The sequence below is a fragment of the Calliphora vicina genome, chromosome 3, assembly GCF_958450345.1.
Source record: "Calliphora vicina chromosome 3, idCalVici1.1, whole genome shotgun sequence".
Classification (NCBI taxonomy): Eukaryota; Metazoa; Arthropoda; class Insecta; order Diptera; family Calliphoridae; genus Calliphora; species Calliphora vicina.
Window position 1 is genome coordinate 34,897,734 of NC_088782.1, and position 13,288 is coordinate 34,911,021.

General features: G+C 30.8%; 3 protein-coding genes across 5 annotated transcripts; 2 read left to right on the forward strand and 1 right to left on the reverse strand.

Annotated features, from left to right (window-relative positions):
• Nucleotides 1-724: 724 nt before the first annotated feature.
• Nucleotides 725-10,317, reverse strand: Cpsf6 (cleavage and polyadenylation specificity factor subunit 6). 3 transcript variants are annotated; one of them, XM_065502768.1, is made up of 6 exons: nucleotides 9,853-10,317; nucleotides 9,546-9,788; nucleotides 8,446-8,925; nucleotides 2,803-2,958; nucleotides 1,735-2,579; nucleotides 725-1,586 (listed from the first exon to the last, which is right to left on the reverse strand). In XM_065502768.1, exons 1-6 carry the CDS (start codon nucleotides 9,919-9,921, stop codon nucleotides 1,328-1,330), a joined length of 2,052 nt encoding a protein of 683 aa, XP_065358840.1. In that variant the 5' UTR covers nucleotides 9,922-10,317; the 3' UTR covers nucleotides 725-1,327. The 3 variants fall into 3 exon arrangements, with proteins under 3 accessions (XP_065358840.1, XP_065358839.1, XP_065358841.1); XM_065502767.1 differs by having other exon boundaries at nucleotides 725-1,604; nucleotides 9,853-10,314; XM_065502769.1 differs by lacking the exon at nucleotides 2,803-2,958 and having other exon boundaries at nucleotides 725-1,604; nucleotides 9,853-10,315.
• LOC135953100 (RING-box protein 1A-like) lies at nucleotides 4,835-5,356 on the forward strand. The gene has a single exon (XM_065502770.1). It carries the CDS (start codon nucleotides 4,926-4,928, stop codon nucleotides 5,283-5,285), a length of 360 nt encoding a protein of 119 aa, XP_065358842.1. The 5' UTR covers nucleotides 4,835-4,925; the 3' UTR covers nucleotides 5,286-5,356.
• A 1,295-nt stretch (nucleotides 10,318-11,612) lies between the features above and the next one.
• Pop4 (ribonuclease P/MRP subunit POP4) lies at nucleotides 11,613-12,439 on the forward strand. Its single transcript, XM_065504027.1, has 2 exons — nucleotides 11,613-11,743; nucleotides 11,805-12,439. Exon 2 carries the CDS (start codon nucleotides 11,807-11,809, stop codon nucleotides 12,425-12,427), a length of 621 nt encoding a protein of 206 aa, XP_065360099.1. The 5' UTR covers nucleotides 11,613-11,743; nucleotides 11,805-11,806; the 3' UTR covers nucleotides 12,428-12,439.
• The last annotated feature ends 849 nt before the right edge of the window (nucleotides 12,440-13,288 follow it).

Consider the following 13,288-nt stretch of genomic DNA (forward strand, 5'->3'; position numbering starts at 1 on the left):
ACTTACTACCTATTTAATTTCCACCTAAATTTAAATAATTAAGTTAACATTTAAAGTAAAAATATTGTTTTATTAGAATTGTACCTTTATTTTTCAGTAATAGAGCAGAAACTCGAAAAAACTCAAATATTTTTTGTCTTTCTTACCAATTTTTCTTTTTATTATGATCCTGTTAAATTTCAAACAAAAAAATCATTTGTAGCAACGCCAAACAAGAACGTGTAGTACTGGATATATACATATATATATATATGTATGTATGTGGAACTACTGTAGATTGTTTCCTGGTTGACGATTAATATTTTAAAAATTCGTATTTGAAGTTTCAATACTTCCCTACGTAAGTAAGTCGCAATGTATAATAGCCGTAATTAACATTTACATTACAAACTTTGTTAATATACATACATTTGCATAAATATTATGTAATGCTGGGTATACACGATACTATTTTTCGTACTAATCGTAGTATGAGTTGAAGTACGATTTTGTGATAGACGTTACTACAAATCGTACTATTTCCTTTGAAAAAAATGACAAGTAATAAAAATATCACAAAAATCAAAAATTTTTGATTTTCATACTTCGTTAGTACGACAACATGATACACGTTACTAATTTCATACTTATACGATTTATCGTAACGTGTATACCTAGCATAAGTATGTAGTTATGACAATGCGATAAAATAAATTTGTAAAATTCAATAAAAAGAATACAGTAGTTTTGTTTAAATTATTAGTTTTTTTTTTAAGTTTTTTAATTGATAATATTATATATTTTCTTTTTTTTTTATTAATAATGTGAAATATCAATTTACAAACAACGTGTGTATATGTAGGTAATAATAATGAGAAAAAAAAGAAGAATGAGCCATAGAAATAGTCTCCATTTATCCATTACAAAAGGCCAGATTTGTAGTTAATATTATTGTTGAGTAAATAATATGAAGACTATATTGTGTACACATTTCGTTTTGTTATAAATTGTATTCTGTTCTCTACGTCCAGTTGAATTATTATTATTATTATTGAAAACATTTTACAAATTGTAATTTATTTCGTTCATACATATTTCCCAACATTTCAGTTGTGTTGATGTATTCAATCAAATTTTTTAAAATTCTAATCTTCATTTGAAATCTGTATGTATAGTCTTAATTATGTTAATAATTTCAATTATACATTTAGAAAACTTGCTGAATGATTGTTTGTTGTATTTCTTTGTGTTTCTATCGTTATTTTCATATATGTAGTTGTTGGTGAATGAAGAATATTTATGTTACATCTAAGATATTTTTTTTGTGTGTTTGTTTTATTTCATAATTTTAATGCCTTGAACGATGTTCTCGATCACGTTCGCGCTCACGATCGCGGTCACGATCACGCTCGCGATCACGATCGCGGTCACGTTCTCTTTCACGATCAGATCCTCGGTAACGTTCTTCATAATAACCTCGCTTTGAGGGTACCTCATTACTGGGATCACCGCTTGGCTGTTCTGGTGATTTACGAGCGCGAGCAGATCGGCTGGAGCTGTCATCTCTGTAGTGATCATTAGTGCTAGGGCGTTCACGTTCACGACTTCTGCTACGTTCACGATAACTGAAAACATGTAGATATATAATTGACATTGAACATTTTATAAGATTCAATATATAAATATTCGATTTGCAGTCTATAAATATTTTATATATTTTTAACTTAAAGTTATGTATTGTTCTCAGGAACTTACCCAGCATCACGATCGCGATCTCGTTCGCGGTCACGTTCTCTTTCCCGCGATCTTTCACGATACCTTGACGAAGATCTCTCCCGACGCGGCCTTTGGCGATGAGATCGCTCACGTGATCGGGAGCGTTCACGTCTGTTGTAACTCTTTGTTTCAATGCCATGTAAAGTGTCCTGCAGGGAACTTATTAAGATCTTGCAACGTTCATCATGTGCCACTTTCGATTGTTTAATCAGTGAGATTGCTGTGACTAAAGTTTCAATAGCACTGGAATATTCACCAGCGGCCGCATCAGAGACAGCACGAGCAATAGCCGAACTGCTTACAGTGCGATTACGACCCATAATTTCTTCAAATTCAGCTTCGCTCAGTTGTGGCCCTAGGGCGGCTTGATCGGGGAAAGGACCTTGAGGTTTGACAGGCCCTGGTGGACCCGGCCAAGGACCACGTGGTGCACCTTGTTGGGCGAAGTGCGGTGGTGGGCCGTGTTGTGGAGGCATATTCATTCCCTGTTGAGGACCTGGACCGGGTGGGCCGTGTGGTGGTCCACCTGCCATTGGAGGGCCGCCAGGATGTTGTGGTGGTCCTCCACCTGGTTGATTAAAGAATGCTGGATTGACATGAGGAGCAGGACCGCCTGGTCCGCTATGAGGCCCACCAGGAGGCGGTCCACCCGGACCACCCATTTGAGGTGGGCCACCTGGGGGACCCCTAGGTGGACCTTGCATATGAGGAGGACCCTGTGGTGGGCCACCGGGTGGACCTTGAGGAGGAAATCCACCATGCATAGGTGGCCTCCAATCGGGACGGGGGCCTCGCATTGGCATACCACCTGGTGGTCCCTGGAACTAAATATCAGAATTAAAAAAATTACATTTACATATTAGTTAAAAAATTTTGCACACACAAAACACAATTCTTATGAGCTTAATATTTTGTTTACAATATGTGTTCTTATTTATCGTAGTAGTCTTATATATCTCAATATTCTGAATGCTTAAATCTTTTTGGTTTGAATTATTTTTGTTTTTAAATATATAAACTACTATGTATTATTATGAAGTTCTTTACCATTTGTGGACGTTGTGGTGGTCCATTTAACGGTCCCGGTCGTGGACCATTTGGCCGTGGTTGTCCTGGCCACTGCGGTTGTTGCTGACCAAACCTTGGAGGACCTTGCATACCTTGTTGCGGTACCATTGGTGGTCCTTGGTGCATGGGTGGTTGCTGTTGGTTTGTGAAATGTGTGAGGTTGTTTTTGTTGTGGATGATGAAGATGATGGAGGTGGTAAAACATGGAATAAGAGATAATAAAATAACAATAATAACTAACAATTATCATTTTAAAAAAATAATGCAATAAAATTATTAATATTCATATAAATACTGCTACGTTTCTACATTTGTTAAATAAAATTGTGTACATATGGTTAAAGTTTGTTTTATTCTTTTCTTTTACCCCCATTAAGTTATACAATACTGTCGGTTAAAAATATTTTTGTATGAAAAGTGTCAGTATAACTATTAGTTAACACATAACCAGACTTCGTGTTACTGGGGGTTAGAGCATTTAAATAAAAGCTTGTTTTAAAAATGATTTTTTTTTATTCATTTTTATCGAGGAATAGGCAGAAAATTTTCAGTTTTAAAAAATTTATATTTATTATAAAATCCCAGCTACTAAAACAAACTACACACGATTGTCGACATGGGTGCTGTGCTGCCAACATCTTTACAACATACTGTTTACCAAATTTGTGAAGTAACCAGAATGTTAAAATTAATTTAATTCATCACTTGACACTTTATTTCATTCTAGCCTATTGGCTAGAATTCTGTAACTGAATAAATAAAAAAAAACAAGAGAGCTATATTCGGCTGTGCCTAATCTTATATACCATTCACCAAATTATACTTAAACTAAATTATTTTTTTTTAATTGTTTTTAAATATTAAAAAAAAAATTTATTTTTTTAAAAAAGATTTTTAATTTAAAAAAAAAAAATTTTTGGAAAAAGAATTTTTTTCCAAATTGTTTTTTAATTTTTTTTTAAAAGTTTTTTCCAATATTTTATTTTTTAAATTTCTTAAAATCGTTTTTTAATTTTTAAAAAAAAATTTTTTGGAATCATGTGCCACTTTCGACAAAAAAATGTTTGATCCATTGTAGGTCCAACTTACTATAGCCTTATATACATCGTTGCAATGGACTTTGAAATATCTATCATTAGATATCCATATTGTCTATATTAATGACTTAGTAATCGAGATATAGATTAAAATTTTTGTTTTGAAAATTTACCCACTTTTCACAATATCTAGTTATTTTTTAACCTAAAGTTATACTGACAGTTTTCATACAAAATTTAATTTAACATGTTGTGATAAGAAGCTTAAAGTAGCTCATAGACATGTACCTCTGTTGCTTATGAAATTACTGCCTGTTCCACGATGTCAAAGAAAAATGAGTCGAAAAAATTTGTATGAAAAACTCTGTTTTTAAAATTCTTTCGAATAGTTTTCAAACAAATTTGTTCGAATCATTTTTCTTTCGGCATCGTGAAACAGGCAGTTAGTTTTAGTCTTGTGAATAAAAATCTATCAAAATCTAATGAATTTATAAATTTTTGTCTAGGTTCGTTATAAGCGTGTTCGATGGTATAAAATGTACCTCAATTTCTTCGACATAATTAAACCTATGTGTATTAAATTAATTTTTTTTAAACATTTCAACAATTTATTTCAAAAACTATTAAATTAAATATAAATTGTACATGCCCAATGTCCAGTAAGTCCCGGTCCACACTGTGAAACATTTGCTGCAAAACATTTGAGTTTGTTGATGAAAGGGGAAAGAGAAATGAAAAAGGGAACTTTGTTTCATGTACATGAAGTTTTTGTTGAGTATGTCATCCACATTTATTCGTTCGTATTCGTACTGTACAGAAATGTCAAAAACTGAAAAGCAAAAACTTCACTGTGTGGACACGAATGCAGTTTCAAAAGAGAATTTAAAAATGTTTTGCAGCAAATGTTTCACAGTGTGGACCGGGACTAAATAAAATAAATTTTACTAGTACAGCAAAGCTATTGTAAATACTACTTACTATTATACAATAAAATTAAACAACAAAATTTTGAGTTAAACTTCAGTTATAGTAAAAAATAAACATATTTTAATTGAAAAAAAAAACATGGAAGTTGACAAAGATAACGATTCTGATGAGTTCTTCAATATGGAAGATGGCGATACACCTACATGCAGTTCAAATCGAAAAGGAAAACGTTTTATCATTAAGAAATGGCAGGCGCAGGCTTTGTGGTCATGGGATTTAGAAGTTGATAATTGTGCCATATGTCGTAATCAAATTATGGATTTGTGTATTGAATGTCAAGCGAATCCGCAATGTTCCAGTACAAAAGATGAATGCACTGTGGCATGGGGTACTTGTAATCATGCATTTCATTTTCATTGCATTTCGCGTTGGTTGAAAACACGTCAAGTATGTCCATTGGATAATAAAGAATGGGATTATCAGAAATTTGGACGATAAACTAATGTTTTGGTATTATGCAATCATATATAACAGATTAAAGATTAAATTAAAAAAATCAAGAGTAATTTATTTTTTTTTCCATTATTATGATTATCCGTTTACTTATGCCAATCTGTTTTCTCAAATATACCCTTTAATTCCAAAGTTATCAAAGATATTAATGTGTATTTGGTATTCTTATGATCAAATATATACTCGGTTTATTAAACACGCTGTATGTTTGCGGGTTAGCCAGGCTTTGGGGGTGTCTAATCACAATTAAATGTTATGTGTTTTTATCAATTACTAATACAATTTTTGTGTCGTTTAACCCAGCACCAAAGCATACTTTAAGATAACGATTGTAAAAATTTGTTTTGGGAAGGTCTTTGATATGTCTATCATTAGATATCCATATTGTCTATGTTAATGACTTGAGTAAATCCACTTTTTAAGTTTAGTTTTTTTTTTGTCTGAATTCATTTCTACACATTAAAATCGATGTAGCTGTTGTTAAAACCCTTTGGTATGGGTTTTACTGTAATTCAATATCAAATTCAATGGTTCTGAACAAAATGAAATAATTCCATATCTATGCAATAAATAACTTCAGGATATTAGTGAAAAATAAATGATACAAATTAATTTTATTGTTATGATCAAGTTTTTTGGGGTGTATTGAACCAGATTTGGAAAAAATTATACTATTTTTGATTTTTAATGTAATTAATATCGTTAATATAATAAATTTATATCTATAAAACTCGTATTATGGAATTATAACTTTTTAATGCAAATCAAAAAGTTATAATTCCAAACCAAGTTCATATCAAAATGCAGCATTTTCTATCGGGTTCATAACACAACCAACACGCAACAATTCCAAATTTGTTATCTAAATAACTTACAAATGAACTAGCATCTATATATCGCTCATTTGCTGCAACAACGTCATAATTCAAAAAAGTAGTTCCGAGAAGAACGGCTTTGAATATTTTTATGACATTTTACTATTTCTTAAATAAATTTTCAAACTGATTTAAATAGTAGATGTTAATATCTTTCTAATCTGTGTTTAACCCAAATGTTTACTTGTCAAATATTCGAGAAAACATGAATTTTAATTTTAATGTTTACAACAAAAAATCACTCACACAAAAAATAATTGACTTCTTTGAAAACTGATAAAACTATATCGTCCCCTTAATAAAACAATAGTGTATAATTTTTTTTCTACTAATACATTCTCACCACTTAGGTTTCTGACAACTGAGTTAGGTCTTTGACAGGAGAGTTTCCGCTCTATGTCTATTGTCTATGAGTTTAAAATTTTTGTGTTAGTAGACATCTAGAACAAAAGTAATATTTCAATTGATATTTTGACCCACTTTGTGGAAATAGAATTTCACCAAATTTTGACCACATATAGAATCAGTTATGTAGATTCTTATTATGCAATAAAAAATAATATGCATATACACTATTGTTTTATTAAGGGGGCGATATGAAAGACTATAGAACGGTGCATATTTTGTATTACTCAGTTCAAAAAACATAAATTTTTTTCAATAAAGAACCAAGAAATATCTTCTAATTGCACTTTTTACTGATTTTCGAAATATATTCCTACACGGGGGAGAAAAGGGCCCAAAAAGAGGATAAAACCGGGCATTTGATATTATTTATTCAAATTTAAAAAAAAATATAAAATATCCTTCCAACCACACAAAAAAGAACCCACAAGATGCTATTCGAAACTCAAGTACTAAGGGTTAAAAAGGAGCAAATTTCAGTATATGATATATATTTCAATTAAAATCGCAAGGAAAGCATTTTCAGATTTTCGCGTTCGAGACCGTGGAAATGCCCATGTACAGATTTTTTCCATTATTATTATGTGTCTGCGGGCAGTGTATTTCATGTTTATCAGGGAATAAGATATGTCGTTATTTCAATTAAAATCGGAAGGAAAGCATGTAAATTATTTCGGATAGACAACGCTGTTATCCCAAAAAATAAATATTTGTTTTCAATATAAATTATATATTTCATTTATTTTCATTATATGTTTGTATAAATGGTTAACACTCAAAAATTTAAAATTATTTACATTTTGATTGTAAATGCATTATTTTAAGACAATTTTAATGCAATGTTTAACAAATGTAAATACAAATGTATGTATATGTAAAGTAAAACACAGTTTTCTTATAAAGAATCAACTATCTGTCGGCATTTTAAAACATAAATGCCTATTTTGTACACAAGAAAATTATAAAATATGTATTAATATTACATTAATAAATATCACAACTATTTACATGGAGTATATTAGAGAAATGAAATGATAATAAAAACATGCTTTTTCTTATGGTATTATTATAGTCATTATGATTAAGTAAGAGAAGGAAAAGTAAATATCACATTTTCAGTTTCTATAAATTATTATAGAAAATATATGGCTTATTCTTTTTTGTTTGTTAACGAAATATAAGTTTTCTTATTAAATAATAGTAGTAATATTTTCGCAAATTGTGCTATTGAAACAATTATTGTATGATTTTAAGTAAACTTACAACAGAAAAAAGAATTATTACCAACAATTAATTCATTTAGATGTATTACATAAAAAACAACAAAATAATATTTTTTTTTTTAATTAAGAAAATTAAACAATATAAATTACTGCATCACAGATTTGTTTACATATTTTTTGTTTGTAATTCGAATTTGTTTTTAACACATTGGCTTAAAATAATGTGTATACTTTATATAATAAAAGAAAATATTAATTGTAATTGCTCTGAAATTCATTTTATGGCTCAAAATACATTTGTTTTTTAATTATTTCATATTTTATGATATAATTTATATAAAAATTATGAATATGAAATTAACGATTTTTTATAAAAAAAAACTTATAACAGGCATTCAGAACAATTGAGATGTTAAAAATTAAAAATACAACCAAATATTTATTAGAAAAAAAATTTAAAAAAATAAAACCACGACCATTTAAAAATAAATACAAAAATATTTAAAGAAAAATTAACATAACACAACAAAAAATCTGAATGCAACTACTACTAAATTATATTATTAATTTAAAGACGATTAAAACAATAATAATAGTACAGTAATTAAATAGGGGCATTGTTTTAATTTATACACAACATACCTGCATGCGAGGTGGTCCTGAATTTGGACCAACTGGAGGTCCTTGTGGGGGCATATGCTGTGGCCGAAATTGGCCTGGTGGCATATTGGGGTTCATTAGTCGTGGCTGGTGTCCAGGTGGCACTCCTTGGGGTGCTCCGGGATGTGGTGGCATAGGACCGCCTGGCATCAGTGGTCCACCAGGAGTTGGGCCACGTGGCGGGCCATTCTGCTGTGGTGGTGGTACTGGTCGTGTTTTCTGTAGACTCTCAAACTGATTTAAGGCCTGCTTTGTAGGATATGTAACAACTGGCGCCTGGCCATGCAATTCCTTTTTGGGTAAACGCTCTAATACCAAACGTAAGCTAGCCTCCGAGCCTAAGGAGACAACACAAAAGCCTTTAGATTGGCCGTTTGCGCGATTTTCGAAAAATTTTACTTCCTGGAAATCTGTTACACCAATATCACGCATAACATTTGCAATGTCTTGATCGGTGCTCCACTATAATGTAAAAATACAATTTTATATAAGTTAAGGTTTTTATATATAAAATTAAATTAATTAATTTTATCAAAGGTTTGTTTCGGATTAGATCGAATAATTATTTGAGACAAATATTAAATTCGGACTGAAAACTTTGACTCTAAAATTATATGAAGTCGTAACGAAAACTTATTTGGATTCGGTATACAGAACAGGGGTTTTAATGTAGAAAATGTGATTGATGCCTGAAGCAAAATAATTTTTTTGGCGCAATAAAATCGAAAGCCATGTACATACATTTTCATAAACACATGTTTTCGTGTGTTTTTTTACCAGCAATTTCCAACATTTTCGTTGGTTTTGTATTTATAATGTAAAATGGAAGTAAAAATACAATTTGTACGTAAACAGTGAAACGGTAAAATATTTTAAACACTGAAAAATTGCATACTAATTAAATTAAAACGTTTACAGTTAAATTTTAAAGTATTCTGTTTTTATTTGAAAATGCAGCACATTTACTAATATTTTTGTTTTCACTCAGCCAAAAATAAGACGACAAGATAATTTGTACGCTTTTGGACAAGTTTGCATAGAATAGTACATAATAGTTTACCCTAAATAACAAAACAACTTACCCATGTTAAATTGCCTACATATAGTTGAAAACGACGTCCCACTTGATTTGGAGCCAAGCTACCACTGCCTTGATGGTAAACTCCATTTGAGCCGGCTGCACCAGTGCCATCTGGACCACTACCTGCCTGGCCGGGACTCTCACCACCAATAACTGAAGTAACAGTTACTGCGGTAGTGACAGCTGCTTCTGGAGGTGCACCAATATCATCATACAAATCAACGCCATCGGCAGCAAATTCATCCTAACATTCGGATAATATAAAATATGGAATTAATCTATAGAAAAAAACTGCTCATTTACTTTACCTGATTTTGGGCAGAAAAGTCTTTATCCAAGTCTTCGGCGTAGAGATCTAACACCACGCCGTCAGCCATATTTGCTAACAATTTTTTAAAACTAAGTTTTTAAATTCAATTTGTAGACAAGTGACTAGCAAATTCTTTTTTTCACTTCCCTTTCTTTTATACAAATTTAAGACACATATGTATACACACGCTACCCAATTTTTCAGTTCTTGCGAGCACACCGGTGCTCCGCTTTAATTAATTCCACTTTTCTTTTAAGTCTTTTTTCTTGAATCAGTTGTTATACGTTTCGACTCATATATTTTTTGGTCTTTGCTGTTCACAATTTATAATCAAACTTTGTTAAATGTTTTTCATATACTATTTATGAATTATTTAATCTTTAAATAGTAAGTAATTTGAAAAGAAAATTTTCACATGAAAATTTTCATCTGCAAAAAGAAAACTTGTGTAGATTTCTGCATACAAAATGGCTTACCTAAAAGTAGAGTTGCATTTTTCAGCATGGTTGTATTTTATATTTAGCGTTGCATCAGAACGTACACATAATAAAAATACCGATAAAACATAACGTGGCGTTACAAATGGTTTTATATGTGTTTTCAAATCTTTATTTTAATAGACTAGCGGCCTGTTTCTCTAAATGCGAACGAACATTTTCTTTCGTATTTTATATTGAAAACAACAAAAAAAAATTAAAATTTATTTGTTGTTTTCAATTTAAAATACGAAAGAAAATGTTCGTTCGCATTTAGAAAAACAGGCAGTAAATAAAATGTATCGAGTTAATTGATTATATATTTCGTATAGTAATTACTTGCAGTTTTTGGCATTAACAATTTGAGCATAACCTTCCGCGGAAAACAGGCTGCAACATGATCAATGCCTATTGTTCCCTCATATAGCGTTCAGTCCCTAATGTATGCCCAGCATGTGGTCAGGTTCCACATGATACCCAATCCGATGGATTCGGGGACCAACCCCTTTTAAGTAGCACAATTTCTTAACCTTGATGCAACACCCCCATATTATTAATTCTCCAATTTTCCAAAAAAAAAAAAAAAAATTGACTTAGCCCATTTTCATATCTAAAGATCGATCGACTTAACACTTTTGCATACTTAAGTATAACATCGAGATAAAAAGAAATAATTGTAAACTTTGTTTACTCAAACAGTTCATATTCTAGCGTTTTGTATTAAAATCTAAATTTTCACAAAAAGTGGACTTAGAACGTTTGCACACTAAACTAACGATATATTTATATTTTCAATCAAAAACATTTTGTTACTTAAAAATGGTAATCCTAAAATCATATTTATTTATAAACTAGATGACAGCACCGGCTTCGCCCGGTAGCTATTTACTAATGTTAGTTCTTCAAGTTTCTAAAAAAAATTTCTCTTAATAAGAAAAGTGAGAAGTGAAAAGAAGGCAATATATTAAAAATTTAAATTTCCGAATTTTTGAATTTTTTTTCTCTACAAACCATATCCGCAAATAGAGGCATTAAATTTGTGTGCATGTATGGGTAAACAATAAAATATCCGCAACAACATCAAGCAAATGATTGAAATATTTTTATTTTTACTCTCTATTGTTTACATTCGGGTTGTGTACGTGCAAATTGACGAAAATCTTCGTATTCTGGACAATACTAGCGAGGAACTATGCATTACATACATGGACCATTTCATTTTTATATATTTAGATAGTTCTTCAAAATCACTGGAATCTAACGGTCAGAAGTTATCGAATTTGTTGTATCTAATTTATAGACCCAATTTTTACAACCATTAACACGTGTCAAAGCAAAAAAAAAACAAAACATTGGTTTGGATTTCGTTTGTAAACATATTTTTTTTTATAATTTTAATTAATCTTCGGTGAGGTAAGTTTACATTTGGAGTTGTAAGATCCAATTTAAAATACAAGCAATATTACATTAACAGAAATGGACCATCAAATGCAGTCACTACAAGAATATCTAACCAACATGGTAGTGCCCAGTCGAAGAGATTGCATCGATATCAATTCGGAGCATATAACAATGCTGCAGGGCACTAAAAGTAAAAAACAATTAAGTCGGAAAAGAAGAACAACAAAATCTTCAACACTTAATAGAAGAGAATATGCTAAGCTTGGTTTGCATACGCTGCCCACCCGGCAAATGAAGTATGAAGAAGCACTGCCACTGCATCGCTTGTGGAAAGGATATATGAAAGAACATTTAGGATTGCGGGAGGGAGATCAAGTGCCGAAAGTATATGATGCCGGTTATGATGCATTTAGTAAACTTTTGGTAAAAACTGATTTGCATGGTGCCAAAATGTATGTCATGCAGTCAAAGTGTCCCACACTAGTGGGCTTATCTGGAATTGTGGTGTTAGATACCAAAAATGTTTTAAAATTATTGGGAAAAGACGATCGTTTACGCACCGTACCTAAGAGCGAATGTGTATTTGGCATGAAATTAGGAAATATGAAATTTACAATATTTGGAAAACATTTGTGTATAAGACCAGCAGAACGCTCTGTAAAGAAAATAAAGAATTTTGTTGAACCTTTTGAATAAATACTACAAAAACTTGTTTGACTTTTAATAGGAAATTGTTTGGATTTATGATGATGTTATGAATCATCTTTTTTACTAGGTCTAGAGCTCATGAATACCACTAATATGTACAATAGTGTTTCAAATGATACGTATTATTATGCTGAATTAGTTCCTCCATTTTTTCGCGTACACAAGGAAACCATTTAGATCTCAGTTTATGTCGATTTGGGTTTATTATACATATATATGTACATTTTTTGTTTGGGAAACATTATTTTTGAGAAATTTTATTGATTTCAATTCGCTTCAATTGAAGTAACAATCGAGCCATAAATCTCTATTGGATGATACCACAATACATCGTATTTTTCTGAAAATTACATTTTATCAAAGCGACTTGGAATCACAAATCTGCTCACAAAAATGTTTGAAATTATGTGATATTAACCCGATCAGCCAAGGTGACTGTCGTTATGAAATCACTTGCTTGAAAATATGTACTTTCGAACTATTCGGACTACTTGTTATAATTTGGTTTGCAAATTGGACGTGTTTCGGAAATCAAAACTTGTTAAATGTTTTGAAAACAATTATGAAATAATCTGTGTTAGTGAATTTACGTGTAATTAAACTTTATTTATTCAAAAATGTATAGTTGAAATTCCGAGACTTTTGAGATGTATAGATTGTACTATGTATTTCATTTGAAATAAAAATAAAAAAATATCACAAAATAACTGACATATGTATATGAATAACCTGTTGATGAAATAAATTTCGTAGTACGACAGCATGAGACACGACACTAATTTCATACTTGTACGTTTTATAGAAACGTGTATCTTATAAGTTACTCTCTCAGTGATATAACACAAAAAA

Excerpts from the sequence above, each read along its gene's own strand:
- Pop4 (XM_065504027.1), top strand. The coding sequence starts at position 11,807 with ATGGACCATCAAATGCAGTCACTACAAGAATATCTAACCAACATGGTA.
- LOC135953100 (XM_065502770.1), top strand. The coding sequence starts at position 4,926 with ATGGAAGTTGACAAAGATAACGATTCTGATGAGTTCTTCAATATGGAA.
- Cpsf6 (XM_065502767.1), bottom strand. The coding sequence starts at position 9,921 with ATGGCTGACGGCGTGGTGTTAGATCTCTACGCCGAAGACTTGGATAAA. Across the intron at positions 9,789-9,852 it reads ACTTTTCTGCCCAAAATCAG|GATGAATTTGCTGCCGATGG; the intron begins GTAAAGTAAATG and ends TCCGAATGTTAG. Across the intron at positions 2,580-2,802 it reads CACCACAACGTCCACAAATG|TTCCAGGGACCACCAGGTGG; the intron begins GTAAAGAACTTC and ends TCTGATATTTAG.